Here is a 17,512-nt window from a genome sequence, read left to right on the forward strand (position 1 = left end):
CGGCAACGGAAACCTCGCCTCCGGGCCTTGTCAATTGAGATCCGAGAGAGCCTTGATGCCATGAGCTGAGCTAGGCGACGCCGGAAATTGAAAGGGCCCTTCACGGGTCTATACTAATCCCATAAGGGAGAATCTTGCTATCAGTTACAGGTGACGAAACAGAGATCTACCTGTTTGGGGAGAACCCAGGACGACTCTCACTCCGGCCCAACTCCTTCTGGAGCATGTCACTGCATCTAATTGGTGGCATTTTAAAGCGGCCGTCGCAAATTCGTGGCTTGGCAGGGAGAACTCGCCCCACACATCACCGAGCACTCCATTCGTGATGCCAAAAAAGGGGAACGAGACTTGTCGACCAGCTGATGATACTCAACATACACAGTGGTATCTTGGGGGACTGGGTGGGTGTTCTTGGGATCACCCTCCCACCTGTTTAGCGCGCTTGATTCTATATTCCAAAACATCGGAGATGTGCAGAGTGGTGGAGAAATGGTGGACTGAAAGATCGTCCACACCCTTCCAGAAAGCCATGCACGCAGAAACAAACAGCAGGTGGATCCGTTTGACATCCGAAAACATGTTGTTAGCTGTTACACATTTCTCGAGGGGTTTTGAATGTGTCCATAAAAAAGGGGACTCGGAGATGCATTTTCAAAGCCCTCTAGTCGAACCAGATCTTTTCGGTTCCAACTGCCTTGGTCCATTCTTTTCCATTCAATATTTAAGCTTACGCGGTGTTTTTGTCTAACTCTACTAGCTCCTTGAGCTTATTTGCCCCGAAATGCATCACTACGCCTTCCTTGCCTTTCTCCCGGCCGTCCTGGGTTGCCTGAACCCTGAGAGCAATGCTTGCGCTAGTTTCATGAGCGCCAACGCGGCCACGGCCTCGCCTTTTTGCGCTACTTTCACCCAGAGCAAAGTGACGGCCACCACTGGGCTTCCTTCATGGGCTTCCAACTGCCAGAACAAGCCCAGCATGATTTCTAAGGAGTGCTCTTGCTACTTCACTGACGAGGCGTCTCCGACTGCGTCTGCGACTGCAAAGCCCACAACGACCGAAGCCACCACTCTGGTGACCAGCACTACCGCCAGGCTCACACGTACTACTGCGCCCTCTGGCGTTACCACCACATTTCCCAAGAGCTCCGGTGCTGTTTCCACCTCGGCCCCAATTACTGTCCGCGCCGGGCAGCCATTCGATGGTGGCATGAACAAGTACGACCGTTCACGTGCGTCTGAACCATGCTTTCCTCTCCGCGGGAGAAGCAGAAAGACTAACGTAACCCAGCCAAGGTCTGCCAAGGCCAGTCAGAGACCGGAGAGGAAGATGCGATGTTTGTGCTCGAGGATGGCGCCATGCTGTCAAACGTACGCAATCTGAATCCTAGATTCTCCAATGTACCAGGAGAACACTAACTGTGAGATTCCCTAGGTCATTATTGGTCCCAACCAAGCCGAGGGAGTTCACTGCAAGGGCACATGGTACGTTTGCACCGTCTTGGGTCCCTTGAAATAATCGGCGAGCATCATGAGTACCCAGTTGACGATCTTCAATAGCACACTCGTTAACGTCTGGTGGGAGGATGTCTGTGAAGATGCCCTGTATGTTGTCTTCACTTTGGGATGTCGGGGTTCCTGCCCGCCGCTAACTCTATCGAATAGCACGCTCAAGCAGTCCAGCGGAACCTCCCATGTGATTGGCGGCGGAGCTTTCCATGCCGACGACAAGGTCATCCAGTTCAACGGTTTCGGAACCGTTAACATCAAGGACTTCTACGCTAGCGATTACGGAAAGCTGGTTCGCAGCTGCGGCAACTGCTCCAACAATGGCGGCGCTCGCCACGTTGTCATTGACAATGCCGTCGCTGTCGACGGTGGCGTTCTTTGCGGAATCAACACCAACTATGGCGATACCTGCACCATCTCCAACAGCTGCCAGGACAAGAACAAGATCTGCGACCGCTTTACCGGGAACAACGATGGAGATGAACAGTCGAAGATTGGGTCGGGGCCGGACGGCACTTTCTGTAAGGTGACGGGCTTTACGACATCTTGCTAAAGCTGGGGACGGTTGAAAGGCCATACGCTGGACGACATATTGACACCTTGTACATATTTCTCTATTATCTTTCTTGGACATACTTGTCTACGCTCCGGCCCGAGTACATAATTTCCTAGTACTGAGAGTACCCAACATTTCAAGCAACGCTCGAATACATCATTCACGAACTTTGAGCGGGCAGGAGGAAGGTGATCTGAGAATCCGAGACACTAGTAACAGGCGAGTTGACACAGGACTTGTACCTTTCACAACATTACTGCCTCAGTCCGGTCTGGAGCAGTTGTTGCAGCTTCTCGAGCGTCTCGATACTCATGGTAACATTTACCATCGAGCCGTTGGAGGTTGCAACGTCGGGGTCAGGGTAGTACCAACATGCGATGGCGATGATGACATAGACAACCTGCGTTTCTAGCGGTCAGCGTGGCATCCCGGACTCGCGCCCACGCGGTACTCGAGGCCACCAGATACATACCACGAGGAGTGCTCCTTCGAGCCAGTTCGACTCGCCGTCTCGGAGGAAATTGCCCACGACCAGGATTGAGAGAACTAACAGTCCGACATGGAAGATCTCAAAATTAAGGTCCATGGGTTTCCCCATAATCCAGGCGACGATCAGTACTAGCGGCCCGTTAAAGAGAGCTGTTTGGATAGAGGGCCCCAAGCAGTGGTAAAGTGCAACGTTTATCATGCCATCTGTGAAGGTTGTCAACCAAGAGCCCCATGTTGATAAAGTCGGTAAGCGTCCGTATACTCACCCCAGGATTCGTCAATGGCAGTCAGATGCTCGGCGGCCTTCTCGACAAGCGGGAGAAGAATCAGACCCAAGAATTGATCAGGCACCCCGCTCTTGACAACGTGTTCGATCTCCTCGACAAGGAAAACCAGAAGCAGCGTCACGCAGGCGAGAGAGAGTATCAGCGCTATGACGGTTTCGGTCATGGTAAACTTGGGCTTCTCCAGGTCCTGCTCGCGATCGGCATCGCGGTGCTCATCCCTCTCGATCACCTCGTCAAAGATGCTGTGTTGGCTGCTGGCGCAGTACCATATATATAGCAAAAAGGCCACGATGAGCGCGATTGAAGTGGCTCTGCTGATCTGGAGGATATCGTCCTGCAGCTTGCCCCGGGTGAACTCGTCGTGTTTGAGGACCCTGAGCCCAAGCTCGACCACCGCCTCGGATTTCAGGGCCGAGTAGAAAGCGCTGGGGATGAGAAGCCCAAAAGCAGCTACAAGCAGCAGACCGTTGCCAACCTCGGAGACGATGGCGTGGAACTTCTGTCTCGTATGCCGGATGCCACCAACGAAGAAGCACAATCCTAAACAAAGAAGGAGGTTCGTCAATATCGACCCGAGAATGGCTGCCTGAATCACGGGGACGAGGTTCCCCTCGTCGGAGCTCCCCTTTGACGCTTCCGGGTTGTGCTTCGCAATGAGCACGACAAAGAGAATGATCTCCACGATGGACCCAAACGTCGTCTCAATGAGGATGCCGGCGACCTTTGGCATCTTCCGGGCGAATTCTTGGCCCGCAAAGCCCAGGAGGTTCGCCGAGGGAACCATGCCGATGTAGCTCGTAGCAAAGGTCCATGACGGAGCGTCTGCGACAAAATGCAGGATAATAGCGGCCGGGACAAAAGGCCAGAGGATATTGGCCAGCATGGAGACTTGGCTGGAACTGCGCCAGAGCACGTAGAGAAAGTGACGCGGGTGGAAGCCGCTCCGGCCGCTCTCGCCCTCGTGGGAGGGAGATGGGAGTAGTGGCGCAGACTCGCCACCGTCTTGATGCTGCCGGTCCGACATCTTGAGTCCCGTTGCGAGATGTGATGCCGGAAAGAGTTGTGAGATGCTGGAAGCTATCTACGTCAATGGGCGGGGAAGCATTGAAGCACTAAAGGGTCACGAGACCGCTCATTCATGACAATTGGAGGGCCGAAGCAGGAATTACGTAGCGACTAGTCTTTATCATGACCGTAATTGGACGAACTCAGCGGCCGATCTTTACCGTTCGGAGCTGAAGCGTTTCCCCCGATACGGAGATACCATCCTCATTACAAGGAAGAAGACGGGAGCTCTGTTAATTACATTAATGAATTGTTCTTCTATTTGTATACAGCAGTCGAAGGAACGAGACACCTGGAGGGAAAACCATGCATAAAGAATAATTGATAATAATTATATTAACGATGCAAGGCGATGCATAACTAAAGTCGTAGTTGCATCCATGACTCCATACCGGGAGATGTCTGTTAGTACATTTTCAGGTCTCCCCGAGCGGATTCCGGTCTTTGTCCTGGGATGGAGTTGCCTTTCTCATGCTGCACAGGGTAAGGTAGGTAATAACGTCGCTAGTGTGTTAGCAAGAGGGTGTTTGGCAATCGATCCGAGCCAAACTGACAGGGACGCGTGTCGCGGGCTATGTTCCCGCCGTCTGACACCTCGCGAAGCAACCCGCGGTTACCGAAATACGATGCATACGAGATAACGACGCAAACCCATACGCGCCAGGGCACTCTACGTGTCTTAGCGCACATTCGCCATAGCCTATCCTACCACTGGAGGTTCCACCAGTATTGCGATGGCTCGGATTTAATCCGATCCAGGGACGTCAATTGAGCATGAGGCGTAGACCTCTTGACCCACAGCTTGTGATGGAGACCTGCGATATTACAGAACTAAGAAAGAATGAGGAATGCATCAATAGTACTGACAGAACGGTATAAATGGGCAACGCTCCCATGGGGAAGGGAGATTGCTTTGTGGTTTGCACTCGGCTCTGACATCTTTCGGCTTTCCTGAATCTCGTGCCGTGCAGGTGCCTCGACTCCTAAGTACTCGTTGGTCCTCTTCCAAAATGAAACCTCTCGCGGTTGTTACGGTACTGGCGGCCATTCCATTTGCTGCGGCCTCCGTGCGTCGGCCTGGGAAATGGATTGTGGGCCAGACGGTGCATACAACGAGCGGCCCCGTGGATGGGCATGCTGCATCTGTGGCCTCACAAGTGTCTGAGTACCTCGGAATTCCATATGCCCAGCCGCCGGTGGGACGACTCCGGTTTCAACCTCCAGTTCGGTATAACGGTACCCAAAGAATCAGCGGGGACAGCTTCGTACGTTGAAGTCTTTCTATCGGTAGCTTCGGGTTTATTTATTGTGCATTTATCTGACAACTGCAAGGGTCCCGCGTGTATGCCTTCCAACACCAGCGCCTACGATGCCGAGTTCCCTCCAAGCCTTGTGGAAGAATACGGAATCACCGATACGGGCCTCAGACTGCTGGCTTCCATTACCGACCCCGGTATCAGAGTCAGCGAGGATTGTCTCACGCTGAACATCTGGACAAAGCCGCAGTCTGGCGAGAGAAAAAAGGCGGTCATGGTTTACATTCACGGGGGGACTTTTGTCTCAGGTAATTACATTGTCCTCTCCAGGGGCAAATGATGCCTCCATGATCTCCCACTTTAAAGAGGTGCATCTAACGCAATTTCCACGCTACGTAGGAAGTTCAGCTATCCGGGCGTACAATGGCCAATTCTTTGCCGACCAGGAAGACGTTGTCTTGGTGACGATCAAGTAAGTACTAAAGTTAAAGGTCGATGCCGTCTACGGATGTGACTGACGCAGCATGTCCTCCCAGCTACCGTGTCACTATCTTCGGGTTCCCCGGCAACCCGCTAGGCGCCCAGAACCCAGGGCTGCTTGACCAGCGCATGGCGATCGAATGGGTGCGCGACAATATTGCCTCGTTTGGAGGCGATCCTTCCCGAATCACGCTCTTTGGGGAGTCGGCCGGCGGCGCATCGGTCGATGACTACTCTTACGCATGGCCGCATGATCCCATCGTACACGGTCTCATCCCCATGTCTGGCACTGCAAGAGGCATTGGGGCTGTGCGCACAAGGGAGATCGCGAGCGAGTTTTGGTTCAACGCCTCGGCGGCATCGGGCTGTGGAGACGCAAATACCCCAGCGCAGGAAGTGTACGACTGCATGGTGCAGTTGCCGGCCGAGGACATCATTCGCACTCTCACAAATACCGTCGATAGCCCGTACCCGATGCCGTATTCCCCCACGATCGACAACGAGATTGTTTTCGCCAGCGATGCCAACCGGTCGGCGGCTAGAGTCCCGATGATGATCGGAATCACCGACAACGAGACGGGCTTGTTCCGCCTCTTTGTGGATCGGGGGCTCACCGATGAGTTCTGGGAGCTGGAAAACCAGCGGACATTCAACTGCCCGGCGGCCGCCCGGGCGTCGGCGTCGGTACGGGACGGGAACCCCACCTGGCGGTACCGCTGGCACGGCGTGTTCCCCAACACGATAATCTCGACTCGCCCGCCCAGCGGCGCCTACCACTACTCAGAGGTGGAGCTCCTGTTTGGCACAACCGACCAGAGCACGATACCCAACACTCGTCAGCAGGATGCTATTGGACGATACATGCGGGGAGCGTGGGCGGCGTTCGCGAAAGATCCCGTCCGCGGGCTGCTGAGATACCGGGGAGGCTGGCCACGCTACGTGCCCGACAGGAAAACTCTCGTCCGTATCGGCTATGAGAATCGGACTGGGCCGAATCTTGCCATGGGGACATTGTACGATTCGGGATGCTAGCCGCCTAAAGTGCTGATCAGTACACCAAGGAGCATACTTAACTGCAACCGTGGGGGGTTGAAGCTACTAGTAGCTGAGCCATTTAGACAGCAGAATAGACTCATTGTTAATTTCCGGTCAGAGTACACTAATTAACACCAGTGTTGCGGCTGGATCCTGTGACTGTGAGCGGTTGACGGATGTCTTGAGAAGCGGATCGCTGCGGACCTACCAATGGCGACTATGCTCGTGAGGCCTTGTTTCAATTCTCTATGTTCAGTGTCAGTTCAACATTACGCGCGGCGTCAGGGCTGTCTATTGTGCGTAGTGAGACCAGTTAAGACCGGGTGAGCAAACGAGGCATCTAGCTCGGACGGACTTTCTCAGGTTTTTAATTCCAAAGGTGAATACTTGACTACTATCTTGAGCGAAGCGTATCAATCTATGGGACTGACGGAAGGTATGCAGGAAAGGGGAATGTCCCGCTTTCGGGGCGGGGAGGCGGAGACGATCCGTTATCGTGGCTCATGGGGCTGTGGTGAGTGCAGGGCGCCACACACCCTAAAATTGCTACAGTAGTACCGTTCTCAGCTCTAGTACCGCTTCGGAGACACTGGAGGGCGGGGATCATGCCACATTCAAGAATTGTGTCACCATCTCTGGTTCAGAGCCTCCAATTTGCGAATTGAAGGGCATTGCGGCGTCTGGTGTTTTAACCGAGCGGTTTTGGAATCTTTCGATACTAATTACCTAGTCAAAGAAGCTTATTTCATTACCTAACATGCCTATCATTGTTGTCCTCGGGTAAGTCCCGATACCGGCGCCACGACGGTAGAAGAAGAAGTGTGCTAATGAAAGGCAGCGCCGGCGTGAGCGGCCTCACTTGCGCGCTCATGCTGGCCAAGCGGAAGGAAAATGTCGTCACGGTGGTTGCAAAGCACATGCCGGGCGACTACGACATCGAGTACACGTCGCCGTGGGCCGGGGCAAATGTTCTGCCGTAAGTGACGGCGCCAGGGTCAATTGGACCGCCTTCGGCTCACCTCGCACTGCAGGATGTCCATCGACAAAGATAGCCGCTGGGAAAGGCGGACTTGGCCCGAGCTGAGACGGCTCGTGGCCGAGGTGCCAGAAGCTGGTCTCCATATCCAGAGTTCGTAGTCAACCCCCTCCCTCGCCGTCGAGCCTGTTCCGCCCTAACTTCGCCAGCCGCTCGGGTCCTCCGCCGTGAAAAGGATGTAGCAGCGGGGCTCAAGGCAGCCCTCTCGGACGGGCTTTTCGAGTTGGACCCGTGGTACAAGGAAGTCATGGATAACTTCCGCGAAATACCAGCCAGCGAGCTACCGCCGGGCATTCACTCTGGGTGCGAGTTTACCTCGGTGTGCATAAACACGGCCATCTACCTCCCCTGGCTGGTCGGGCAGTGTGCCAAGCTCGGTGTGCAGTTCAAGCGGGTGGTGCTCAAACACATTTCCGAGGCCGCTGGCATGAGCCACACGGGCCAGAGAGCCGACATCATCATCAATGCCTCGGGGCTGCTGGCTTGCAGGCTGGGCGGGGTGATGGATAAGGACGTGTATCCGGCACGGGGGCAGACTGTGCTTGTGCGGAATGATGCCAAGTCCATCATGCCAACCACAAGCGGGTGCGATGACGGCAGTGACGAGATCATGTACGTGATGCAGAGGGCGCTTGGCGGCGGGACCGTGTTGGGCGGCACCTACATGAAGGACAACTGGGATCCGAACCCGGACCCGAACATTGCCGTGCGAATAATGAAGCGGGCAGTGGAAGCGCATCCGGAGCTGACGGGCGGCAAAGGGATTGAAGCATTGAGCATCATCCGTCATGGAGTGGGACTGCGTCCCCTACGGAAGGGCGGCGTGCGGGTTGAGAAGGAGCTGATCGATGGAACGTGGGTGGTGCACAACTACGGCCACGCTGGCTGGGGGTACCAGGGGAGCTACGGGTGTGCTGAGCGCGTAGTGGAATTGGTTGACGAGATTGTCGGCAAGGAGAAGCGCACCTCCAAGCTATAGACGGAGAAAGAGAAGAGATGTTGTTTTACACCTCAGCACTGCCCAAAACCTTGAGCCGTGGCGGGCTTGCCAGGATAAAAGAGGGTCGGATCCACCACCTGTCGTCACCTGCCAAGTGCTGAGCTCCAAAGCTCAATTAAGGTAAGGTAATGAACCAAACTGAAACGCGTCCTCATCGCGACTCTCCCAGGCGCTAGCCACTCCAACCATGGCCGGCAACAACCCGCCAATCCATGTGCAAGCGGTCCGGTTTGCGCTGGACGCTGCAACCGGACGCCATGCACTCTCCAAGCTCGTCCCGCCGGCGCTTTTCCTGGCCGATGCGCTGTTATGCGTCTTGGTCATCTGGAAGGTCCCTTGTAAGCTTCTCTGCTACCTCTTACAGTCCAAACCTGAGCTCATGCAGCTCAATAGACACTGAAATCGACTGGGTTGCCTACATGGAGCAGATCTCCCAAATCGTATCGGGCGAGCGCGATTACACCAAGATCAGAGGCGGCACCGGCCCCTTGGTCTATCCCGCCGCCCACGTTTACACCTACACCGGCTTGTACCACCTGACGAACGAGGGCAAGGATATCTTTTTGGCGCAACAGCTCTTTGCCGTGCTGTATATGGTGACGCTGGCAGTTGTGATGGCCTGCTACTGGCAAGCAAAGGTTTGGGACGCGCGCCGGCTAGCGGCAATGCGGACACGGCTGACACCTCTTTTCGAATAGGTACCGCCGTACGTGTTCCCTCTCCTGATCCTCTCGAAACGGCTGCATAGCATTTTTGTCCTCCGCTGCTTCAACGACTGCTTCGCCGTGCTGTTCCTCTGGCTGGCTATCTTCTGCCTGCAACGCCGCTCCTGGCGGCTCGGTGCGCTCCTGTATACTTGGGGACTGGGGATCAAGATGTCGCTGCTGCTTGTCTTACCAGCTGTCGGGATCGTCTTGCTCCTGGGGAGTGGGTTTGCGACAAGCTTGCAGCTTGCTGCCATGATGGGTCTGGTGCAAGCCCTCATTGCCGTACCTTTCCTGGCTGCCAACCCATGGGGATATCTCAGGCGTGCATTCGAGCTGTCTCGGCAATTCTTCTTCAAATGGACGGTCAACTGGCGGTTCGTGGGAGAGGAGGTGTTCCTCAGCAAGGGTTTCGCACTCGCATTGCTGGGCCTGCATGTCGCGGTTCTGGCTGGCTTCATCACTCGGTGGTTGACGCCCGCGCGCAAACCGCTGCCTCATCTGATCGCACCACTCTTGTCAGGACGGTCACCATTCACAGAGAAAGAACAGCACACAATCTCTCGGGATATCACACCTCGGTATATCACGACGGCTATCCTCTCCGCTAATGTTATCGGCCTCCTCTTTGCCCGCTCTCTCCACTACCAGTTCTATTCCTACTTGGCCTGGTCTACGCCCTTCCTCCTCTGGCGCAGCGGCATCCACCCCGTCCTTCAGTATGTCCTCTGGGCAACCCAAGAATGGGCGTGGAACGTGTATCCCAGCACGCCCACCAGCTCTGGCCTCGTGGTCGGCGTCCTCGCCACGACGGTGGCGCTTGTCTGGTGGGGAGCTCGAGAAGAGTGGGAGCCGAGAAGGGATGCGTCGAAGGACGAGGCGGCAAAACGATGATCGAGCAGCATCTCGCCGGATCAGGTTAGGATCGGATCAGGGCTCCTCCTCCCCTTCGGAGTCGCTTGGTGGCATCTTGCCCACGGTCGAGTCTTCGTCTTCCTCGTCACCGTACGTGTTTTTGACGAATTTCTTCGGCCTGTCACGTTGCTGTCAGCCGCGATACTCCAGCTGGGCACAGGCGCGGTGCGGCGGAGAACGTGTACCAGTAGGGTTGCTTCCGCCACTCCCTTTCTTCGCGCACGACGTTGATGATCTCGCCCACCACTCTGCCGCTTCTTGAGCGCTCGTCTGCAGATGCCAGATCTACCAGAACATAACCGCCTCGCCTGATAAAGACAGTATTGCGGAAGAGCGAGTTAAGTTCGACCTGGATATGCTTCTTGTTGGGCAGCTCGCACGTCCATATGTTATTTCCCTCGGCCTTGACAACGCGGGCAATGAATTGGGATTCGGTTAGCTCGTCGGGAGGCGTCATTGACATTTGTGCTGCCGCCTGCGCGTGGGCGCGGATCGGTTTGCCCATGATTGCTGTGTCGCGTTCAGTCGCAGTTGGGAGTTGGGTTCTGTCGCGAAAATAACACCCCGCCATGAGATTTTTGGGGGTTTGGCGGGGTTAAGTACCCTGCCCAACAGAGCAGCCAGGGAAGGTTTAGCCCCATCTAGAGATCAAAACCATAGGATTGTGCGAACTTGGTTACCGTATATCGGCGGGTTAGCAAGCAACATGTGCCAGAATGCTGGTCGCCTCCACGAAGGCCGGGCGCTGCTTGAGACTCGCCCAGAACTTGGGACTGGCCCCCAGCGCCTAGGGCTCGCCACCGCCGGCCCCGCTGTTAAGGTCCACTGCATCGGATCAGAGCGTGCCGAGAGAGGCGGCGTTCCAGGGCGATCAGCGCTTCCAAGACACGGTTCGGGGTTCGCAGCGGGGCCCGAGGTTCTGTTCTTCTGGTCTTCTCGCCGTGTGCTCGGGGGACATTGACAATGCCGCAGGCGCCAAGCGAGCCCTGCATAGATAACCTGTGCTGCTGCCCAATCCAAAGACATCTCTACACACGAGTATCCCTTTTGTGCTCCGCTTTCCGGCTTTCCAGCAGAACGCGGCATCCCTCACAGCCGCTACTCGCCTCAAGTGTTTATTCTCATACAAGGAGGCGGTTCCATCTCGGTAACAGCTTTCTGTCATCTCTCGTTTCCTCTCATCCGTTTACGACTGGGAATTCCGTCTCACAACACTGACGAAAATGGGATCCACCATCGACATTGCGCTCCCCGCGCTCAAGACCAACCCCAAGTTCATCTTCTTCACCGACTTTGACGGCACCATCACGCAGCAGGACAGCAATGACTATATGACGGACAACCTCGGCTTCGGCAGGGCCCTGCGCAAGAAAGGCAACGAGGACGTGCTCTACGGCCGCCGCGACTTCCGGGATTCGTTCCAGGACATGCTCGAGAGCGTCAAGGCGCCCTTTGACCAGTGCATCGACATCCTGCTCAAGAACATCACCCTCGACCCGGGGTTCAAGGAGTTCTTTGAGTGGGCGCGCGACAACAACATGCCCATCGTCATCCTCAGCGGCGGCATGGAGCCCGTCATTCGCGCGCTGCTGGCCCACATGCTCGGCAAGGAGGCCGCGGACACGCTGCAGATTGTGAGCAATGATGTTGCGCCGAGGGAGGGGAAGAGCATCAACGAGGAGGGCGGGTGGCAGATTGTCTTCCATGACGACAGGTATGCTTGGTTCGAGGGTGCTCTGACGAGGTGGCGACGCTGACCAAGATGTTGTGTAGCGGGTACGGCCATGACAAGTCCCTCGAGATCCGCCCGTATGCCAGGCTCCCAGCAGAGCAGAGACCGACTCTCTTCTATGCTGGCGACGGCGTGTCGGACCTGTCGGCGGCCAAGGAGACTGACCTGTTGTTTGCCAAAGCCGGTCGTGGTAAGTTGAACAACCGCTCTCGCTCTGAAGGATGCAATGCTGACTGCGGACGAGATCTCGTAACATACTGCGAGAACGAACACGTCCCATTTACGACATTCGAGGACTTCTCCGGTATCTTGGCCACGGTCAAAGACATTGCGGCTGGCCGCATCACTGTCAAGGAGGCTGCGACGGGGAGGCAGTAAGGTTCTACGAACTCCACCGGGTTAGTTAGTGGAAGTAACCATTTTACATCCAATATCGATAGACGATAAACGGATAGACGGATTTCACGAATGTAGAACGTTCACCCAGGCGGGAATAAAATCAATGAGAAGACGATCATCACCACTGTGCTTCTAGCCCTTCTGGCAAGGCGTACCAGCAAAGCAACATGACCCCGAAGAGTCCACTGGCGATCGCTTGCAGCACCAAATGGCCAGTCGCACCCGCAACGAATCCAGTGACTACTAGCGCTGACGCTCCTCCGGTGGCCCCAAATGCGGTGATAATACCCATCCCGCTCGCTTCCTCAGGCTCAGCCATCCCGCGAATACACACAGCCAGCGCACAGGGGTACACCGGACCTAGCAGCAAACCGGTGACAGCGGCCACCGTGGCCACGCTTCCAACACCATCCGGCATCAACCAGCACGCTATCTGTGTCGAGGGCACGAGGACTAGGGCAGCAAACACGGACTGTCTCTCGCCGACGTGCTGTGCCACAAGACACAGGCGCATCCGACCGACAGAGATGCCTGCCCAAAAGCCTACATAGCCCAGCTCCAGCCGGTCTACAGGCAGGCCCAAGGCCGAGACGACCAGAAAGGGGGTGATGACCGCCACAGCTTGGTAGGAGAAAGCGAAGAGAGCCCCGAGGATAACGCAACGGCTCGCCGGGGGGGGGAAGCCGTGCCAGCCGTCCATGCGCGGCGAAGTCCCGTGCAATCCCTTTCCCCCTTTTTCCGGACCCAGCCCGCCCCCCCGAGCCGCAAGCCCCAGACAACCGCCATTCACCACCGCCCCGCCCAGCATCGCGAGATGCCCGCCCCTCCCCCACCGCACCACCGCGCCGCCCACAACCCCCAGCGCAGCCAACCCATGCACCACCCCGACCGCCGCCGCAGCAGAGGACCGACGGGCCCTGGCCTCAGCCGCGCAGAGCACGCCCGCCACCGCCAGGTTGACGCAGCCGGCGGCGCCGAGGAGGAGGGAGGACGCGGTGGCAAGCGCGACGAGCCAGAGAGCGCCGGTGCCGTAGTCGTAGCCGTAGCCCTGCCACGCGGGCAGCGGCACGCCCCCGGCGAGTGCGAGTGCGCTCAGCGTGCTGGCCCACCAGCAGGCACGGAGGCCGGCGCGCGGTCGGGATGCTGATGCTTGGAGAATGCGCGGGAGGATTGTCGCCGCGGCGAGGATCGCGCCTAGGCTGTAGCCTGTGCTCGTGCTGAGTAATGTGAGGGTGAACAGAGGGCTATGTTGAGATGGTGAGGTGGTTAGCTGGTGGTTGCGGTGATAAGGAGGGGCGCCCGGAGGGAACGTACTGGGTTGCTGGTGCTGTTGGCGGGGTGGGGCGGATGATGGGTGAGAGGTTGTTGAGGCCGGTTGTGAAGGCTGTGAAGCAGATGGCGGCGAGTTGGGGGAGGGTGAGGGACGGGGAGGAGTCGGATTGGGTGTTTGACAGCGTGGGGATATCCATCTGCTGCTGTGGTTTATCGGGTGGTCGGGCGAAGGGTTGGCATGTTGTCTGCTTAATTTTCCTCTGAGGGAGGATAGAGGGTGCCGTGATTGCCATGACAGGGTCAGTGATGGATTGGGGACGCTCATCAACGCTCAGTTTGGCGGCCTTTAGAGCAGTTCGGTATTTTCTGTTGATTACGGACACTCTGGTATCAGTCACCAGTGGGAAAATATTTGTGGAAGGACGGAGTTGGTCGCGGAGCCGGTATCAAGAGAGGTCAGGACATGATCCCCCTTCAGCGGTGAGGCAGAAGAGGGGGCTCAAGTGTGAGATTCACTAGAGGTGGTTCTGCGGGTTAATATCACACTAGGAAACGGGCCGAAGGCTCAGACATCGCTATCCTACGGCCATATCCCGCCATAGCCGTACGGTCTAGACCACGGCGATGTGGAGAATACCGAGCCAGAGGCTGACAGGAACTGATCTACGCGCAAGGAGGAACTCCGCCGGTGACGACTACTTTAGTCGTAGATTTCCTACTCATCCGCTGTGTGAAATGGTCTCACCGATATCAGATACGGCCCGAATGAAGAGACTCCGCTTAGCCCTCGGCAAATTGCGCATTTTGGACTCTGAGGGAGTGGAGGGGCAAAGATTCTCAGTCTTGGCGGCGGAGTTGCTGTTCTGGGTTACCCTGGGCTTACAGGAGTCAGACAAGGAATCCGACAATCATAGAATGCGATAATAATCTACCTACCTTTGTTAAGAGCAATATTTAGCGGCCGGGCAATGATGACTATTTGCCTACTTTTTAATTTTCGGGCCTGGAAACTGTGATCTGTGGACGAATGTCTCTGAGCATATACTGCCCCTATGTAGCGCCAGAATCAGTAACGTGTCCAGAATTTGCGAGAGTATCAATGGGGATCACTGCGTTATAGAGGCCGCTAAATTATGTTATGGTTCGAGTCTTCGCTTCTTGCAACACAGCAGGTCCTGTTCACCGCCCTAACATCGTATCTGACAGGCGTTATTGGGCGGGGTATCCCACACGGATCCTATACAAATGGTAATTACACTGCCGCGGCATGTCTTGCCAGTCACGAACCAAAGAAACGTCACCTGAATCAGACGAACCTCTCTTCATCGAGAGCGCAGCGCCTCAGTACCTGTCACAGATGTGCAGAATATACAAACCACCAACCTTACTCCTCAACGGCTTTGAGTTAACTAATGTACCCGTTGAACTATGACTACGCCACAACATAAAGTTATTCGGGAGATAGTTATGTACTAGGTCTTGTTATAGCGAACCTAAACACCGGAATGAACCTATTCCTGTGTCACGGGCGCCCAACAACGGGAAGTTGAACACGCGCTGCTCGCTCGGAGAACAGAGATTTACGATATCATGGAAACGGGATATATGATATGGCTTCTCCGGCGACGATGACGACAGGCAGAAGATTCTTGTGCATGGTGCGTCCCCCATGTGCCCGTCGATAGTACGTAGGAATGGTGCCGGGTGGAGGGCATGCCGCCCTCAGCCGTAGGTTGGAGGACGCTTAAACCTGAGACACAAACTCCCCATAGGAAATAACATCTACTAGGGACCGGGGGAAACGATGCCGGATGAAGGGCACTCTTTCTTGTTAGTCTCTCTTCAACTCTAACGGCATGGCGCGCTTATTGAACTCACTTAAGCGAGTCTAGGGAAGAGCTGCCGCGATTCCTCAGAGCTGATGACGGAAAATCGCACACCTGCACCGGCGAATAGACTTCGCCATTCTTCCTCGTACTCTGCTGCGTCCTCGAGGAGTTGTTCGTTGCTAGGCCCATCCGTAACCAGACTGGCACGGGTCAAGTGTAGCCAAGATGTGACGAACGTAAATTCCGAGAAATTAGGTAAACGCGCCACACGCTCTTCTTGGAGCGAGGAGAAGTGATGGTAATAGAAACCGATCGGAGTCCAGGTTCGGAAGTCAGGGTAGTAACGGGTTGCGGGGTTTCTCACAGCTTTTCCCCCGACCCCCCAATAATCGACGAGGCGGAAACTGACGAGGGATGGCGGGAGTGCAATGACATCTTTCGGCGGCCATTGCCCGAAGCACTGATTTCCGAACAACCAGATGGATTCAGTGGTGAGGTGTTTGAGGCAGATCATGCGGTCCAGGAATTGTAGCAGCGGCAGTGCGTTCCACACTCTTACAGAGGACCAGCTGTTCAACCCGCTCGTTAGGTTCAAGGTCTCTAGCGTGTCGGCGAGTGAAAGAAGGGCCAAGAAGGGATTTACGGGAGCCGGGCGGCGGAAAACGAAGGGATCCCTGCACTCGGCTTCCAAGGAGATGAGATTTGGGAATGATTCCACCAGTCTCGACAGCTCATCAGCCGAATGAAAGTCGCGATAGAGAACGAGCTCTCTCACTCTCTCGGCAGCAGCGGAGACAGTTGGGGGGAGCTTGTCTGAGAGCGTTGTGCCATTCAACTCGACACGGCGCAGCGATCGAGGGCAGGCGAAGAGCGCGAAAAGTAGCTCGTCTGTAGCAGGACAGTGATAGTTATCATATGGCTGGGCCTCCAGCACGAGCCTCTCCAGAGATTGAAGAAATCGGCGACACGGAGCCGAGTCGGAGGATGTCTCCAGTTTTGCTCCCAACATCCATGCCCAGAAAGCATCCTCCTCCGGGTCCCGCTGTCGCGGCACCACGTTCAAGGCTTGGTGAGTATCCGAGGCGGACGAGGAAGCATGGAGGAAGTGAAGTGACTGCACGTTTGGTAGGATTGCTAAGACGGTGCCTAGGACCTTCCAGGTGTGGATTAACCCATCGGGGCCGGTGAGGCCGACGGATCGGGTTACGTCGGCGATGAAGGGATCGTGCCGCATCCGTGATGCGATCGGAGCCCAGAAGCTCTGCAACAGCCGGGCGTCCGGAGTGTCTGACGAACCGGGTGTCCTCAGCCCCATCTGAAAGCGGCCAACCCAGGAAAACTCGCGGATGGTGGTGCATCGGTCGGGGTATTCCATGAGCGTGCGGCAGAAACATAGTAATTCCATCCCATCTGTGATGTGTACCGTCCGGTAGAGGTAGTCAGTGGCCACGTAGTGAAAATATTTGGAGACGCGGCAAAAACTAGCGAACGCGGCACGCGATTCAGCATGTTTGGTGCCGACTTGTATGCTCGGGAGACCGCGATAGATTTTGGGAGCTGTAACGGGTCCGGTTGGCCGAAAGGGGCCGAAGATCAACTCCAATACTTCGGGTGGAAGCTTTTCAAACCCTCCACTGTGCTGTCCAGGAGGCATTGTGCCTGTGAAGTCGTTGGTGATACTGGAGCTGCTATATTGAGTTTGCGAAGGACGAGCCGGGGAAATCAGAGCTGGAATCTAGGTGGGCAGTTGGTGGTGGAGAGTGGTGCGGCGGACCCGGCGGTTGCACCGTGCTACGAACCACTTGAGTTGGTGAGGGCACGACTTTTGCTCACCTTAGGCGCCAAGCCTGTGCCGCAGGTTGGCGTAACGAAGATACCGAGAAGGGAGCCGTTGTTAAGCGCTGATGAGCGACAGTCTCAGAGGTTGGCTTGTGCTTCCGGCGCAAAAAAA

General features: G+C 56.0%; 9 protein-coding genes across 9 annotated transcripts; 5 read left to right on the top strand and 4 right to left on the bottom strand.

The window, feature by feature from the left end:
• Positions 1-781: 781 nt before the first annotated feature.
• MFIFM68171_09861 (uncharacterized protein) lies at positions 782-2,059 on the top strand (the record flags this gene model as incomplete). Its single annotated transcript, XM_071065280.1, has 5 exons — positions 782-1,229; positions 1,289-1,368; positions 1,433-1,482; positions 1,558-1,602; positions 1,663-2,059. 5 exons carry the CDS (start codon positions 782-784, stop codon positions 2,057-2,059), a joined length of 1,020 nt encoding a protein of 339 aa, XP_070921381.1.
• A 256-nt stretch (positions 2,060-2,315) lies between these two features.
• On the bottom strand, positions 2,316-3,862 carry MFIFM68171_09862 (uncharacterized protein; the record flags this gene model as incomplete). Its single annotated transcript, XM_071065281.1, has 3 exons — positions 2,316-2,462; positions 2,535-2,755; positions 2,818-3,862. The coding sequence occupies 3 exons, from the start codon at positions 3,860-3,862 to the stop codon at positions 2,316-2,318; spliced, it is 1,413 nt and encodes a 470-aa protein (XP_070921382.1).
• A 1,051-nt stretch (positions 3,863-4,913) lies between these two features.
• On the top strand, positions 4,914-6,671 carry MFIFM68171_09863 (uncharacterized protein; the record flags this gene model as incomplete). Its single annotated transcript, XM_071065282.1, has 4 exons — positions 4,914-5,168; positions 5,236-5,467; positions 5,559-5,631; positions 5,696-6,671. The coding sequence occupies 4 exons, from the start codon at positions 4,914-4,916 to the stop codon at positions 6,669-6,671; spliced, it is 1,536 nt and encodes a 511-aa protein (XP_070921383.1).
• Positions 6,672-7,431: 760 nt separating this feature from the next.
• On the top strand, positions 7,432-8,689 carry DAO1 (D-amino acid oxidase; the record flags this gene model as incomplete). The annotated part of the gene is made up of 4 exons (XM_071065283.1): positions 7,432-7,454; positions 7,513-7,650; positions 7,706-7,803; positions 7,860-8,689. The coding sequence occupies 4 exons, from the start codon at positions 7,432-7,434 to the stop codon at positions 8,687-8,689; spliced, it is 1,089 nt and encodes a 362-aa protein (XP_070921384.1).
• Positions 8,690-8,897: 208 nt separating this feature from the next.
• Positions 8,898-10,308, top strand: ALG3 (dolichyl-P-Man:Man(5)GlcNAc(2)-PP-dolichol alpha-1,3-mannosyltransferase; the record flags this gene model as incomplete). The annotated part of the gene is made up of 3 exons (XM_071065284.1): positions 8,898-9,048; positions 9,104-9,348; positions 9,409-10,308. 3 exons carry the CDS (start codon positions 8,898-8,900, stop codon positions 10,306-10,308), a joined length of 1,296 nt encoding a protein of 431 aa, XP_070921385.1.
• Positions 10,309-10,344: 36 nt separating this feature from the next.
• On the bottom strand, positions 10,345-10,834 carry MFIFM68171_09866 (uncharacterized protein; the record flags this gene model as incomplete). The annotated part of the gene is made up of 2 exons (XM_071065285.1): positions 10,345-10,447; positions 10,515-10,834. The coding sequence occupies 2 exons, from the start codon at positions 10,832-10,834 to the stop codon at positions 10,345-10,347; spliced, it is 423 nt and encodes a 140-aa protein (XP_070921386.1).
• A 718-nt stretch (positions 10,835-11,552) lies between these two features.
• MFIFM68171_09867 (uncharacterized protein) lies at positions 11,553-12,439 on the top strand (the record flags this gene model as incomplete). Its single annotated transcript, XM_071065286.1, has 3 exons — positions 11,553-12,043; positions 12,103-12,251; positions 12,306-12,439. The coding sequence occupies 3 exons, from the start codon at positions 11,553-11,555 to the stop codon at positions 12,437-12,439; spliced, it is 774 nt and encodes a 257-aa protein (XP_070921387.1).
• Positions 12,440-12,578: 139 nt separating this feature from the next.
• Positions 12,579-13,929, bottom strand: MFIFM68171_09868 (uncharacterized protein; the record flags this gene model as incomplete). Its single annotated transcript, XM_071065287.1, has 2 exons — positions 12,579-13,704; positions 13,775-13,929. The coding sequence occupies 2 exons, from the start codon at positions 13,927-13,929 to the stop codon at positions 12,579-12,581; spliced, it is 1,281 nt and encodes a 426-aa protein (XP_070921388.1).
• Positions 13,930-15,610: 1,681 nt separating this feature from the next.
• On the bottom strand, positions 15,611-17,215 carry MFIFM68171_09869 (uncharacterized protein; the record flags this gene model as incomplete). The annotated part of the gene is made up of 1 exon (XM_071065288.1): positions 15,611-17,215. One exon carries the CDS (start codon positions 17,213-17,215, stop codon positions 15,611-15,613), a length of 1,605 nt encoding a protein of 534 aa, XP_070921389.1.
• Between the last annotated feature and the right edge of the window lie 297 nt (positions 17,216-17,512).

This window comes from Madurella fahalii (assembly GCF_045866475.1).
Source record: "Madurella fahalii IFM 68171 DNA, scaffold_5, whole genome shotgun sequence".
NCBI lineage: Eukaryota > Fungi > Ascomycota > Sordariomycetes > Sordariales > Madurella > Madurella fahalii.